At 47.9% G+C, this 14324-nt stretch overlaps 1 protein-coding gene across 3 annotated transcripts; it reads right to left on the bottom strand.

Annotated features, from left to right (window-relative positions):
* Positions 1-11: 11 nt before the first annotated feature.
* Sdb (SAXO downstream of blistered) lies at positions 12-14324 on the bottom strand. 3 transcript variants are annotated; one of them, XM_070995151.1, is made up of 6 exons: positions 12183-14324; positions 11794-12060; positions 11610-11677; positions 11484-11545; positions 6181-11423; positions 12-6006 (listed from the first exon to the last, which is right to left on the bottom strand). In XM_070995151.1, the coding sequence occupies exons 1-6, from the start codon at positions 13710-13712 to the stop codon at positions 175-177; spliced, it is 13002 nt and encodes a 4333-aa protein (XP_070851252.1). In that variant the 5' UTR covers positions 13713-14324; the 3' UTR covers positions 12-174. The 3 variants fall into 3 exon arrangements, with proteins under 3 accessions (XP_070851252.1, XP_070851253.1, XP_016928751.4); XM_070995152.1 differs by having other exon boundaries at positions 6355-11423; positions 12183-14323; XM_017073262.4 differs by having other exon boundaries at positions 12-11423.

Here is a 14324-nt window from a genome sequence, read left to right on the forward strand (position 1 = left end):
AAAAACTGAAATTCTTCTTCGTGTCAAAAAATTTTATTTATTGTTAATCTTCATTTCGGATTGGTTTGTATATTGTATAAAACATATATTGTCATGGAAGCTTATAATAATATTATTATGGGATATGTTTATTAGTAAAGCAAAAGATATTTATATACTCGTAGGGTGGCATTGTTAGTTTGAGGTCTTGAAGAACTTGTGTTCTTGAGTACTCCTGGTATGTTGGAATGCACCTTGTTTTATCTTATGCACAGCACACGTCGTTTTTGGGGCAGTTATGTATTCGCTCTTGTACAAACTGGAGCCGGTAAACTTGTCGTTGCCCAGACTAATTGAGGACTGATTTCCACGGCGGGTTACCACACGCTCGGTGTGCCCGTGAGCATGAGCACTGTAGGAGGGGAAATCGATGCCACCGCCCAAGCTGGACACATGCTGACTTCCTCGATGACGAGTCGCATGGCTTCCAGAGTGTGAGTGAGATTGAGAGGGAAAATCGATGCCACCCCCCGAAACTTGGGTGCGTGTCACCGTTGACCGTTCCACATTCGATCTGTTCAGTTCAGTTCCGGTGGCCCCGCCAGAAATAATTCGGGACATAGAGGATGAAGATGAGTTCTTGACATTGTGCTCCCTGTTCTCTTTATGCACGTTGCATGTACGACGTTCGGTCGTCAAAGCGGAGTTTGCGTCAGAGTCTCGATTCTGGCGATGGATGCTGCTGTAACTTTGACGCTCCCCGCCATGGGTGGTGGTGCTGGAGGGCTGTTCGTGTAGATTTAGTATGCTCTTTCGCTGCATCTTTCCGTTAGAAGTCAGACTACCATTGACTGCATTCGAATCGCTGGTTACGTTCTTGCGATGGAAGACCGTATTCGAAACATCGGCTTCTGATGAGAACTCGCTCTTTCGGTGATGGAAGTGCTTCGAAGTGGTCACATGCGAGGATGTGTTTCCTGTTACAATGTTGTTGCTGGAATTTCTGCCTCCTGACACCACTCTCGATGTGGAATCGTCACTGATGTTGTGCCCCGTTGTACTACCAGACAACACTCGACTTGTGGTATCACCAGTTATGTTATTGGAAACATTTCTTCCAGAAACCATACGAGTGGTTGACTCACCAATTATGTTGCTAGATACGTTTCTTCCCGACACAACTCGGGAAGTCGAATCCTCCGTTACGCTGCTGGTAACATTTCTGCCAGAAACTACTCGATTTGATGAAGAATCGCCAGATACAGTGTTAGAGATAGTTTCACCGGACACTACCCGTGAGCTTACGTCGCCAGTGATATTATTGGATAAATGTCTACGATTTGATTCAAAAGCGATGTTTTCGGAAGTCAAAGCAGCGTTTTGGACTAAGTTGTGGTTTCTTTGCATCGACGTGGTTTCTTTGTGAATGTTTTGAGTGTTCTCGATGTTTGTTGTCGTTGTATTCTTGGCAACATTTTCTATAACGTTTATCTTAGCTGGTCTCTTGACATACTCGGTTTCTGGTTCTTTCTTGTGACGTCCTCCTACCACAGTAGTTACCTTCGTTGTGGATACAACAATAAGACCGTCCACTGGGTTCTGACTGTTGGAATCGACTTGTTTGATGGCATCCTTGCCGGACACATAGTTCATCTGATTTGTTGTTTTGCGGATTGTAGTATCACTTCCTAATGTAATAGATGAACTGTTGTGGTTGATTTTTTGAGTACGCTGAGTTCTATCAATGGTTTTGTTAGCCGTATTTTTATAATCATCTCGTCTGGTTACTGTCATAGAACCTTCTAGCTTCAAATTGTCAACGGGACGCTTAGGCGTTTCTCTTCTAATGGTTTCTGTTACTGTCGTGCTATCGGTCTCGCTTCGGTCGGTCCTCTTATAGAATTCACCCTCCGGTTTAAGGTTGTCCTTAGGTTTCTTTTGGATGGGTCGTTCAGCGGGCCTAAAGGCAGTCTTGTTGGGTGTATAGAATTCGCCTTCGACTTTTAAGTTATCATTGGGTTTTACTTGCTCTGGACGTTTTACATGGTGGTATTCCTCCTTTTGGGTGAAAGTCATTTCACCCTCGGTTCTTAAATTGTCTTTTCTAATAACCGTCTTTACCCTGTCTGCCGGCCGGTACCCTTCTTTCTCTGGGATGTGCATTTTACCCTCTGGTTTTAAGTTATCGGCATATTTCTTCTGTTCAGGGCGGGAAGCAGGTTCATATTGCGGTTTGTCGGGAGTGTACATTACGCCTTCAGGTTTCAGATTATCTTTAGGCCGAACCGGCTCGGGGCGTTCACCATTTGCAATAGTTGGCTTTTCAGGTACGTAAAGCTTACCAGTGGTTTTCAAGTTATCTTCTGGTTTTACTGGAGTGGGTCTTACAACATGCTGGTACTCAGTTTTTTCAGTAAAAGTCATTTCTCCTTCACTGCGAAGATTGTCTTTATGAATAACTCTTGTCACCTTATCGGCAGGCTTATATTGCACCTTTTCTGGGGCATAGAAATTTCCTTCTGGTCTCAAATTATCGTCAGGTCGAACTTGGGAAGGACGTACCCCGGGCAAGTAAGGTTGCTTATCAGGACTGTAAAAGTCTCCTTCCGGCCTTAAGTTATCATCTGGTTTTTTTTGAACTGGTCTCTCAGCTGGCCTGAATCCTGGTTTCTCCGGGGTGTAGAACTCGCCCTCTGGTCTAAGATTGTCCTCCGGCCTAACTTGGGAAGGTCTTTCACCAGGCTTGTACTTCGGTTTCTCAGGACTGTAAAATTCTCCTTCTGGTTTCAAATTGTCGGATGGTTTTACTTGGTCAGGTCGCACCACATATTTATATTCTTCCCTTTGAACAAACGTCATTTCGCCTTCCGAGCGAAGATTATCCTTTTGAATAATTCTTTCAGTTTTCTCGGCAGGTTTATAAGCTTGCTTTTCGGGCTTAACAAACTCGCCTTCTGGCTTAAGGTTGTCCTGGGGCTTCTTCTGCACAGGTCTCTCAGCGGGTCTGAATCCTGGCTTCTCCGGTGTGTAGAACTCACCCTCCGGTTTGAGATTGTCCTCTGGCCTTACTTGAGAAGGTCTTTCACCCGGCTTGTACTTGGTTTTCTCAGGACTGTAGAACTCTCCCTCGGGTTTCAGATTATCCTCCGGCTTCTTCTGCACTGGTCTCTCAGCAGGCCGGAATCCTGGCTTCTCCGGTGTGTAGAACTCACCCTCTGGTCTAAGATTGTCCTCCGGCCTAACTTGAGAAGGTCTTTCACCTGGCTTGTACTTCGGTTTCTCGGGGCTATAGAATTCTCCTTCTGGTTTCAGATTGTCTGATGGTTTTACTTGGTCAGGTCGCACCACATACTTATATTCTTCCCTTTGAACAAACGTCATTTCGCCTTCCGAGCGAAGATTATCCTTTTGAATAATTCTTTCAGTTTTCTCGGCAGGTTTGTAAGCTTGCTTTTCGGGCTTAACAAACTCGCCTTCGGGCTTAAGGTTGTCCTGGGGCTTCTTCTGGACGGGTCTCTCAGCGGGTCTAAATCCTGGCTTCTCCGGTGTGTAGAACTCACCTTCTGGTCTAAGATTGTCCTCCGGCCTTACTTGAGAAGGTCTTTCACCTGGCTTGTACTTCGGTTTCTCCGGGCTGTAGAATTCTCCCTCGGGTTTCAGATTGTCCTCTGGCTTCTTTTGTACGGGTCTCTCAGCGGGCCTAAATCCAGGCTTCTCCGGAGTGTAAAACTCACCTTCCGGTCTGAGATTGTCCTCTGGCCTTACTTGAGATGGTCTTTCACCTGGCTTGTACTTCGGTTTCTCGGGACTGTAGAATTCTCCCTCGGGTTTCAGGTTATCCTCCGGCTTCTTCTGCACAGGTCTCTCAGCTGGCCTGAATCCTAGCTTCTCAGGTGTGTAGAACTCACCCTCTGGTCTGAGATTGTCCTCTGGCCTGACTTGAGAAGGTCTTTCACCTGGCTTGTACTTCGGTTTCTCCGGGCTGTAGAATTCTCCCTCGGGTTTCAGGTTATCCTCCGGCTTCTTCTGCACAGGTCTCTCAGCTGGCCTGAATCCTGGCTTCTCAGGTGTGTAGAACTCACCCTCTGGTCTGAGATTGTCCTCTGGCCTGACTTGAGATGGTCTTTCACCTGGCTTGTACTTCGGTTTCTCGGGACTGTAGAATTCCCCTTCTGGTTTTAGATTGTCTGTCGGTTTTACTTGGTCAGGTCGCACCACATATTGATATTCTTCCCTTTCAACAAACGTCATTTCGCCCTCCGAGCGAAGATTATCCTTTCGAATAATTCGTTCAGTTTTCTCGGCAGGTTTGTAAACTTGTTTCTCAGGCTTTACAAATTCGCCTTCGGGCTTAAGGTTGTCCTGGGGCTTCTTCTGCACGGGTCTCTCAGCAGGCCTAAATCCTGGCTTCTCCGGTGCGTAGAATTCACCTTCCGGTCTAAGATTGTCCTCTGGCCTTACTTGAGAAGGTCTTTCACCTGGCTTGTACTTCAGTTTCTCCGGGCTGTAGAATTCTCCCTCGGGTTTCAGATTGTCCTCTGGCCTCTTTTGCACGGGTCTCTCAGCGGGCCTAAATCCAGGCTTCTCCGGTGTGTAGAATTCACCTTCCGGTCTGAGATTGTCCTCGGGCCTGACTTGAGAAGGTCTTTCACCTGGTTTGTACATCGGTTTCTCGGGGCTGTAGAATTCTCCTTCCGGTTTTAGATTGTCTGATGGTTTTACTTGGTCAGGTCGCACCACATATTGATATTCTTCCTTTTCAACAAATGTCATTTCGCCCTCCGAGCGAAGGTTATCCTTTCGAATAATTCGTTCAGTTTTCTCGGCAGGTTTGTAAACTTGTTTCTCAGGCTTTACAAATTCGCCTTCAGGCTTAAGGTTGTCCTGGGGCTTCTTCTGGACGGGTCTCTCAGCAGGCCTAAATCCTGGCTTCTCCGGTGTGTAGAACTCACCCTCTGGTCTGAGATTGTCCTCTGGCCTTACTTGAGAAGGTCTCTCACCTGGCTTGTACTTCGGTTTCTCAGGGCTGTAGAACTCTCCCTCGGGTTTCAGATTGTCCTCCGGCTTCTTTTGCACGGGTCTTTCAGCGGGCCTAAATCCTGGCTTCTCCGGTGTGTAGAATTCACCCTCTGGTCTGAGATTGTCCTCTGGCCTTACTTGAGACGGTCTTTCACCTGGCTTGTATTTCGGTTTCTCGGGGCTGTAGAATTCTCCCTCGGGTTTCAGATTGTCCTCTGGCCTCTTTTGCACGGGTCTCTCAGCGGGCCTAAATCCAGGCTTCTCCGGTGTGTAGAATTCACCTTCAGGTCTGAGATTGTCCTCGGGCCTTACTTGAGAAGGTCTTTCACCTGGTTTGTACTTCGGTTTCTCGGGGCTGTAGAATTCTCCTTCCGGTTTTAGATTGTCCGACGGTTTTACTTGGTCAGGTCGCACCACATATTGATATTCTTCCCTTTCAACAAACGTCATTTCGCCCTCCGAGCGAAGGTTATCCTTTCGAATAATTCGTTCAGTTTTCTCGGCAGGTTTGTAAACTTGTTTCTCAGGCTTTACAAATTCGCCTTCAGGCTTAAGGTTGTCCTGGGGCTTCTTCTGGACGGGTCTCTCAGCAGGCCTAAATCCTGGCTTCTCCGGTGTGTAGAACTCACCCTCTGGTCTGAGATTGTCCTCTGGCCTGACTTGAGAAGGTCTTTCACCTGGCTTGTACTTCGGTTTCTCAGGGCTGTAGAATTCTCCCTCGGGTTTCAGATTGTCCTCCGGCTTCTTTTGCACAGGTCTTTCAGCGGGCCTAAATCCTGGCTTCTCCGGTGTGTAGAATTCACCCTCTGGTCTGAGATTGTCCTCTGGCCTTACTTGAGAAGGTCTCTCACCTGGCTTGTACTTCGGTTTCTCAGGGCTGTAGAATTCTCCCTCGGGTTTCAGATTGTCCTCTGGCCTCTTTTGCACGGGTCTCTCAGCGGGCCTAAATCCAGGCTTCTCCGGTGTGTAGAATTCACCTTCAGGTCTGAGATTGTCCTCGGGCCTTACCTGTGAAGGCCTTTCGCCTGGCCTGTACTTGGTTTTCTCAGGGCTGTAGAAATCTCCCTCGGGTTTCAGGTTGTCCTCCGGCTTCTTCTGCACAGGTCTCTCAGCGGGCCTGAACCCTGGCTTCTCCGGTGTGTAGAATTCACCCTCTGGTCTGAGATTGTCCTCTGGCCTTACTTGAGAAGGTCTCTCACCTGGCTTGTACTTCGGTTTCTCAGGGCTGTAGAATTCTCCCTCGGGTTTCAGATTGTCCTCTGGCCTCTTTTGCACGGGTCTCTCAGCAGGCCTAAATCCTGGCTTCTCCGGTGTGTAGAACTCACCCTCTGGTCTGAGATTGTCCTCTGGCCTGACTTGAGAAGGTCTTTCACCTGGTTTGTACTTCGGTTTCTCGGGGCTGTAGAATTCTCCTTCCGGTTTTAGATTGTCCGACGGTTTTACTTGGTCAGGTCGCACCACATATTGATATTCTTCCCTTTCAACAAACGTCATTTCGCCCTCGGAGCGAAGATTATCCTTTCGAATAATTCGTTCAGTTTTCTCGGCAGGTTTGTAAACTTGTTTCTCGGGCTTAACAAACTCGCCTTCGGGCTTAAGGTTGTCCTGGGGCTTCTTCTGGACGGGTCTCTCGGCGGGCCTAAAACCTGGCTTCTCCGGTGTGTAGAATTCACCCTCTGGTCTGAGATTGTCCTCTGGCCTTACTTGAGAAGGTCTTTCACCAGGCTTGTACTTCGGTTTCTCCGGGCTGTAGAATTCTCCCTCGGGTTTCAGATTGTCCTCTGGCTTCTTTTGTACGGGTCTCTCAGCGGGCCTAAATCCAGGCTTCTCCGGTGTGTAAAACTCACCTTCCGGTCTGAGATTGTCCTCTGGCCTTACTTGAGAAGGTCTTTCACCTGGTTTGTACATCGGTTTCTCGGGGCTGTAGAATTCTCCTTCCGGTTTAAGATTGTCTGATGGCTTTACTTGGTCAGGTCGCACCACATATTGATATTCTTCCCTTTCAACAAACGTCATTTCGCCCTCGGAGCGAAGATTATCCTTTCGAATAATTCGTTCAGTTTTCTCGGCAGGTTTGTAAACTTGCTTCTCGGGCTTAACAAAATCGCCTTCGGGCTTAAGGTTGTCCTGGGGCTTCTTCTGGACGGGTCTCTCAGCGGGCCTAAAACCTGGCTTCTCCGGTGTGTAGAACTCACCCTCTGGTCTGAGATTGTCCTCTGGCCTTACTTGAGAAGGTCTTTCACCTGGTTTGTACTTCGGTTTCTCGGGGCTGTAGAATTCTCCTTCCGGTTTTAGATTGTCTGTTGGTTTTACTTGGTCAGGTCGCACCACATATTGATATTCTTCCCTTTGAACAAACGTCATTTCGCCTTCCGAGCGCAGGTTATCCTTTCGAATAATTCTTTCAGTTTTCTCGGCAGGTTTGTAAACTTGTTTCTCAGGCTTTACAAATTCCCCTTCAGGCTTAAGGTTGTCCTGGGGCTTCTTCTGGACGGGTCTCTCAGCAGGCCTAAATCCTGGCTTCTCCGGTGCGTAGAATTCACCTTCCGGTCTTAGATTGTCCTCTGGCCTTACTTGAGAAGGTCTTTCACCTGGCTTGTACTTCGGTTTCTCCGGGCTGTAGAATTCTCCCTCGGGTTTCAGGTTATCCTCCGGCTTCTTCTGCACAGGTCTCTCAGCTGGCCTGAATCCTGGCTTCTCAGGTGTGTAGAACTCACCCTCTGGTCTGAGATTGTCCTCTGGCCTGACTTGAGAAGGTCTCTCACCTGGCTTGTACTTCGGTTTCTCAGGGCTGTAGAATTCTCCCTCGGGTTTCAGATTGTCCTCTGGTTTCTTTTGCAAGGGTCTCTCAGCGGGCCTAAATCCTGGCTTCTCCGGTGTGTAAAATTCACCCTCTGGTCTGAGATTGTCCTCTGGCCTTACTTGAGATGGTCTTTCACCCGGCTTGTATTTCGGTTTTTCGGGGCTGTAGAATTCTCCCTCCGGTTTCAGATTATCCTCCGGCTTCTTCTGCACAGGTCTCTCAGCTGGCCTGAATCCTGGCTTCTCCGGTGTGTAGAACTCACCCTCTGGTCTGAGGTTGTCCTCTGGCCTTACTTGAGATGGTCTTTCACCTGGCTTGTACTTCGGTTTCTCGGGGCTGTAGAATTCTCCTTCCGGTTTTAGATTGTCTGATGGTTTTACTTGGTCAGGTCGCACCACATATTGATATTCTTCCCTTTCAACAAACGTCATTTCGCCCTCGGAGCGAAGATTATCCTTTCGAATAATTCGTTCAGTTTTCTCGGCAGGTTTGTAAACTTGCTTCTCGGGCTTAACAAACTCGCCTTCGGGCTTAAGGTTGTCCTGGGGCTTCTTCTGGACGGGTCTCTCGGCGGGCCTAAAACCTGGCTTCTCCGGTGTGTAGAATTCACCCTCTGGTCTGAGATTGTCCTCTGGCCTTACTTGAGAAGGTCTTTCACCTGGCTTGTACTTCGGTTTCTCGGGGCTGTAGAATTCTCCTTCCGGTTTTAGATTGTCTGATGGTCTTACTTGGTCAGGTCGCACCACATATTGATATTCTTCCCTTTCAACAAACGTCATTTCGCCCTCCGAGCGAAGGTTATCCTTTCGAATAATTCGTTCAGTTTTCTCGGCAGGTTTGTAAACTTGTTTCTCAGGCTTTACAAACTCGCCTTCGGGCTTAAGGTTGTCCTGGGGCTTCTTCTGGACGGGTCTCTCAGCGGGCCTAAAACCTGGCTTCTCCGGTGTGTAGAACTCACCTTCCGGTCTGAGATTGTCCTCGGGCCTTACTTGAGAAGGTCTTTCACCTGGTTTGTACTTCGGTTTCTCGGGGCTGTAGAATTCTCCTTCCGGTTTTAGATTGTCTGATGGTCTTACTTGGTCAGGTCGCACCACATATTGATATTCTTCCCTTTCAACAAACGTCATTTCGCCCTCCGAGCGAAGATTATCCTTTCGAATTATTCGTTCAGTTTTCTCGGCTGGCTTGTAAACTTGTTTCTCAGGCTGTACAAATTCGCCTTCGGGCCTAAGGTTGTCCTGGGGCTTTTTCTGCACGGGTCTCTCAGCAGGCCTAAATCCTGGCTTTTCAGGTGTGTAGAACTCACCCTCCGGTCTGAGATTGTCCTCTGGTCTGACTTGAGAAGGTCTTTCACCTGGCTTGTACTTCGGTTTCTCAGGGCTGTAAAATTCACCTTCCGGTTTTAGATTGTCTGATGGCTTTACTTGGTCAGGTCGCACCACATATTGATATTCTTCCCTTTCAACAAACGTCATTTCGCCTTCCGAGCGAAGATTATCCTTTCGAATAATTCGTTCAGTTTTCTCGGCAGGTTTGTAAACTTGCTTCTCGGGCTTAACAAACTCGCCTTCGGGCTTAAGGTTGTCCTGAGGCTTCTTCTGGACGGGTCTCTCAGCGGGTCTGAATCCTGGCTTCTCAGGTGTGTAGAACTCACCCTCTGGTCTGAGATTGTCCTCTGGCCTGACTTGAGAAGGTCTCTCACCTGGCTTGTACTTCGATTTCTCAGGGCTGTAGAATTCTCCCTCGGGTTTCAGATTGTCCTCTGGCTTCTTTTGTACGGGTCTTTCAGCGGGCCTAAATCCTGGCTTCTCCGGTGTGTAGAATTCACCCTCTGGTCTGAGATTGTCCTCTGGCCTTACTTGAGAAGGTCTTTCACCTGGCTTGTACTTCGGTTTCTCGGGGCTATAGAATTCTCCCTCGGGTTTTAGATTGTCCTCTGGCTTCTTTTGCACGGGTCTCTCAGCGGGCCTAAATCCTGGCTTATCCGGTGTATAGAACTCACCTTCCGGTCTGAGATTGTCCTCGGGCCTTACCTGTGAAGGCCTTTCGCCTGGCCTGTACTTGGTTTTCTCAGGGCTGTAGAAATCTCCCTCGGGTTTCAGATTGTCCTCCGGCTTCTTTTGCACGGGTCTCTCAGCGGGCCTAAATCCTGGCTTCTCCGGTGTGTAGAATTCACCCTCTGGTCTGAGATTGTCCTCTGGCCTTACTTGAGATGGTCTTTCACCTGGCTTGTATTTCGGTTTCTCGGGGCTGTAGAATTCTCCCTCGGGTTTCAGATTATCCTCCGGCTTCTTCTGCACTGGTCTCTCAGCGGGCCTAAATCCTGGCTTCTCCGGTGTGTAGAACTCTCCCTCTGGTCTAAGATTGTCCTCCGGCCTTACCTGAGAAGGCCTTTCGCCTGGCCTGTACTTGGTTTTCTCAGGGCTGTAGAAATCTCCCTCGGGTTTCAGGTTGTCCTCCGGCTTCTTCTGCACAGGTCTCTCAGCGGGCCTGAACCCTGGCTTCTCCGGTGTGTAGAACTCACCCTCTGGTCTAAGATTGTCCTCCGGCCTTACCTGAGAAGGCCTTTCGCCTGGCCTATACTTCGGTTTTTCAGGGCTGTAGAATTCTCCTTCTGGTTTTAAATTGTCTGATGGTTTTACTTGGTCAGGACGCACCACATACTGATATTCCTCCCTCTCAACAAAAGACATTTCGCCTTCCGTGCGAAGATTATCTGTTCGAATAATTCTTTCAGTTCTATCGGCAGGTTTGTAAACTTGTTTCTCAGGCTTAACGAATTCCCCTTCTGGTTTAAGATTGTCCTTGGGTTTCGTTTGAACTGGCCTCTCTGCTGGTCTAAAACCGGGTTGTTCAGGAGCATAGAAATCGCCTTCGGGCTTTAGATTGTCAACAGGACGAACTTGAGATGGACGATCGCCTGGAGCATATTTTGGTTTTTCAGACCTGTAAAATTCACCCTCTGGTCGTAAGTTATCTGTTGGCTTGACTTGTCCCGGCCGTCTCACAAATTGATATTCCTCTCTTTCCACAAATGTCATTTCGCCTTCAGTCCGCAAGTTATCACTTCGTATTATTTTTTCAGTTTTTTCGGCAGGTCTGTATGTTGGTTTTTCCGGAGAAGTAAATTCTCCCTCCGGCTTAAGGTTATCCACTGGTTTCTTTTGCTGTGGGCGATCGGCTGGGGTGTATCCCGGTTTCTCGGGAGTGTAAAATTCGCCTTCTGGTTTAAGGTTGTCTTGGTGTCGAACCTGAGTAGGTCGATCTCCCGGTTGGTATTTAGGTTTTTCTGGACTATAAAACTCGCCTTCGGGCTTAAGGTTATCTGTGGGCTTTACATATCCAGGACGTACAGTGTATTGATATTCTTCTCTCTCTACGAAAGTCATTTCTCCCTCTGTGCGAAGGTTATCGGTTTGTACAATTTTTTCTCGTTTTTCTCCCGGCTTATATGGTTCTTTCGGTGGAATTATAAAGTCTCCTTCTGGTCTTAAATTGTCTTCTGGTTTTTTTATGACTATGTAGTCCACTAGAATGTCTTCGTTTGGCTTGGGAATGTTTTTACGATCTTCTTTCGACCATGTATTAGTACGTATCCTAGTATATGCTTCGTCGACGTTATCTATAAAAATTTGAAATGGTTTACAAAAAATTATTTAATTATTTAAAAAATTCCACATACCATCGGTTTGAACAATGGTTTTTTCGGAGGATTTCGTTGTACTGCTTGAGCAATGATGTCGACTAAAATGAAAGTATGGCTTTTAGCAAACAAAAAGATAAGTATTTGGGACCCAAAAAAACATACCCGCATGTGCAGATTTCACATATGCATCTTTCACTATGTGTTGTTGACTTGTTTCTTGCAACTCCTCGCTAGTAATGTAAAGAATTAAAAAATATTAGTATTAAGAATTGTTTAAAATCTTAACAAATCCGCAAAACAAATATTTCAGAAATCTTTAGTTTGTTTTCTTAACTAATCTACTTACGGTTCTTGAGTCGTCTAGGCGCTGCTTATCAGTGCGCACATAATCGATTTCATCATAAATATTTTCGGTAATATTTTTGTGTTTCGATGTCTCTTTTAGGTTCAGGGTTATGTTCTCATTGTTCTCCGATATCGAGGTGTTCTTCTCAATCTCCACAAATTCGTCCACGTAAATGGTCTTTTTGGGAGCCTCTACGATCTTCTCAATGACATCTGTGTGCACCTTCTCGTCCAAAACACGCCAATCGTTGATGCTTGCATCGAAAATCTGAAGGAAAATTCCTTAGAATCAAAATTCAACACACACCCACGAAACTTTCGTCTGCGGTTTCTGGTTTTGGGTGAGTCTAATGAACGCCCGCACGCAGGCACGCACAAGCAATGACTTACCTTTGTTACCTCCGTTGTAGTCGTTATGTTTGCAACATCGGTATTATCTTTCTCGATTTCACGAGCAATGTCATTGGGCACGAAAGCTTTCGTATCAGTGAACGACTTCTCGTCCACCACAGTCCACTTGCCGAGCTTCGTGTCGTACACCTTGGTGGTGTATGTGGTTCTTGTTGTATTAATGACATCATCGACTATTTCGGGATAGCCGGTGTCGGCGGTACTGTCCACCGTCCGTTCGTCCACCACGCGCCACCGATTGTTGCGTTTGTCGTATATCTTCTTCTTGTACGTTACTTTGGAGCTGCCGTCGGTATCCTTGCTGACATACCGCTCGAAGGTCGGCCGGGACTTGCTGGGTCCTTGGGAGCTGCCATCGCTGTACTCCGTCCAGGTCTTGGTCTTCACATCGTACACCTCCTTCTTGGACGAAGTCTTCGATTGTTTGCTGCTGCTCGAGCTTTTGAGTGTGGAACTCTTACTGACCTCTTTGCTGGACCTAGACGATGACGTAGCTCTATCAACAGCTGTGTCTGTGCTGGCCACTTCCAGTTTATCGTTGCGTCGCGTCGATGACGTCGCCTTTGTTGTGGTCGCGCCAGACGACGCGGCAACCGGTTCGGGGTAGCCTTGCAACGTCACCGATGTGGGAGCATCAGCTGTTCCGCTCGCTGGCAGCTTTGGCACGCTCTGAGATTCGCTCACATTGCTGCTGCTGCTGATGTTGACGTTTGTGTTTGTGTTCATGTTGATGTTAGTGTTTGTGTTTGTGCTCATGCTGCTGCTGATGTTGCTGCTACTGCTGCTGGTGTTTGTCACTCTCTTGGTGTCTGTATCGAAGCCAACCTGTTTCCTCGGCCCGGATGATGTCATACCGGTAGCCGTATCGGCGCTCTCGCTCGCAATCAGCGTTTCGTTAGCGCTCCGGCTGGAACTGGTTGTGGCTTGGAAGTACGAGCTGGAGCTGCTAGCCTGCTGCTGCGACGAGGACGTGAACATTTTCGAGACACTGCCCCCGCTGGCGGAGACGGATAGCGTGGGTGTTACGATCTCCACCACTTCGATGGGCACCGAGAATACTGGCTCTTTCTTCTCACTTTCGAGCAGATCAATCGACGAGATGATCTTCTGATTGGCATAATCCTGGGAGATCTTGCTGCTGTACTGTTCCGACTGCAGCTGGGACTGAGATTGCTCTGTGTATGAGGAATGCGACTGGGAGGCCTTGCTCTTGCTCTGGCTCCGGCTGCTGTAGCTCCTGACTCCTGCCGCCGGTAGCGAAGCACCCGAAGTGCTGGCCACAGGCTCACCGTACGTCACCGACTCATGCTGCATGGAACTGGAGCTCTTGCTGGTGCTCAGAGTGGCAAACGCATCGGGACCCAGATTTTTGGTGAGCTTCGTGGCCTCCGCCGACGACGTTGATGTTGTGGTCGATGTTGCTGGCGGCTGAGATTGAGACAACTGCGACTGCGACGTCGACGGTTGCTGCTGAGACACTTGTTTCTTTTTATTGCTTTTTGATACCATTTTGCTGGCGGAGCGCTGGCAAAGATGAGGTAATCACTGTTTGGAAGCCGTGAATAATGCACCTGGCTGGACTATAGCTATTTGACTGGCCTTATGTGGCTAATTTGCGGTCGGTATTCGTTTGTTTCGTTGTTATTAATCACAATTATTGCTCGCTTCGTTGCTTTTGGCACTCGGATGGCTTTTTAATAATGTGTCGTTGCGTATAAATGGGACGTGGTTGTTGGGATCTATGGACTGGTGTGTCACATAATTTCCACGACGGGGAATGTCGAAATACTTATTTTTAAATATATATATTTATTAGACGCACACGAACAGGCGAACCATAGTTCAAGTTAAGGCCCCAGCACACGCACACTTTGGCAACCCCGATGTTAGACGTGTGAGCAAAAAGCTTAGCACTCTTGCTCACAAACACACACACTCGCTTACGCCCAAAAGGTGGGAACAGAGAGAGGTTCACGGATGCAGGCAGTTTGAGACCGATCGAGATACAGATACAGATACAGATGCAGAGCCAAAAATTAAAAATCCAAAACCGAGAGACCGCGGGCACTGTTCGTGTTCGGAGCACTTGTAAGATCACCAACCGTCGCGAAACACAACTCA

The sequence above is a fragment of the Drosophila suzukii genome, chromosome 2R (genome assembly GCF_043229965.1).
Source record: "Drosophila suzukii chromosome 2R, CBGP_Dsuzu_IsoJpt1.0, whole genome shotgun sequence".
NCBI lineage: Eukaryota > Metazoa > Arthropoda > Insecta > Diptera > Drosophilidae > Drosophila > Drosophila suzukii.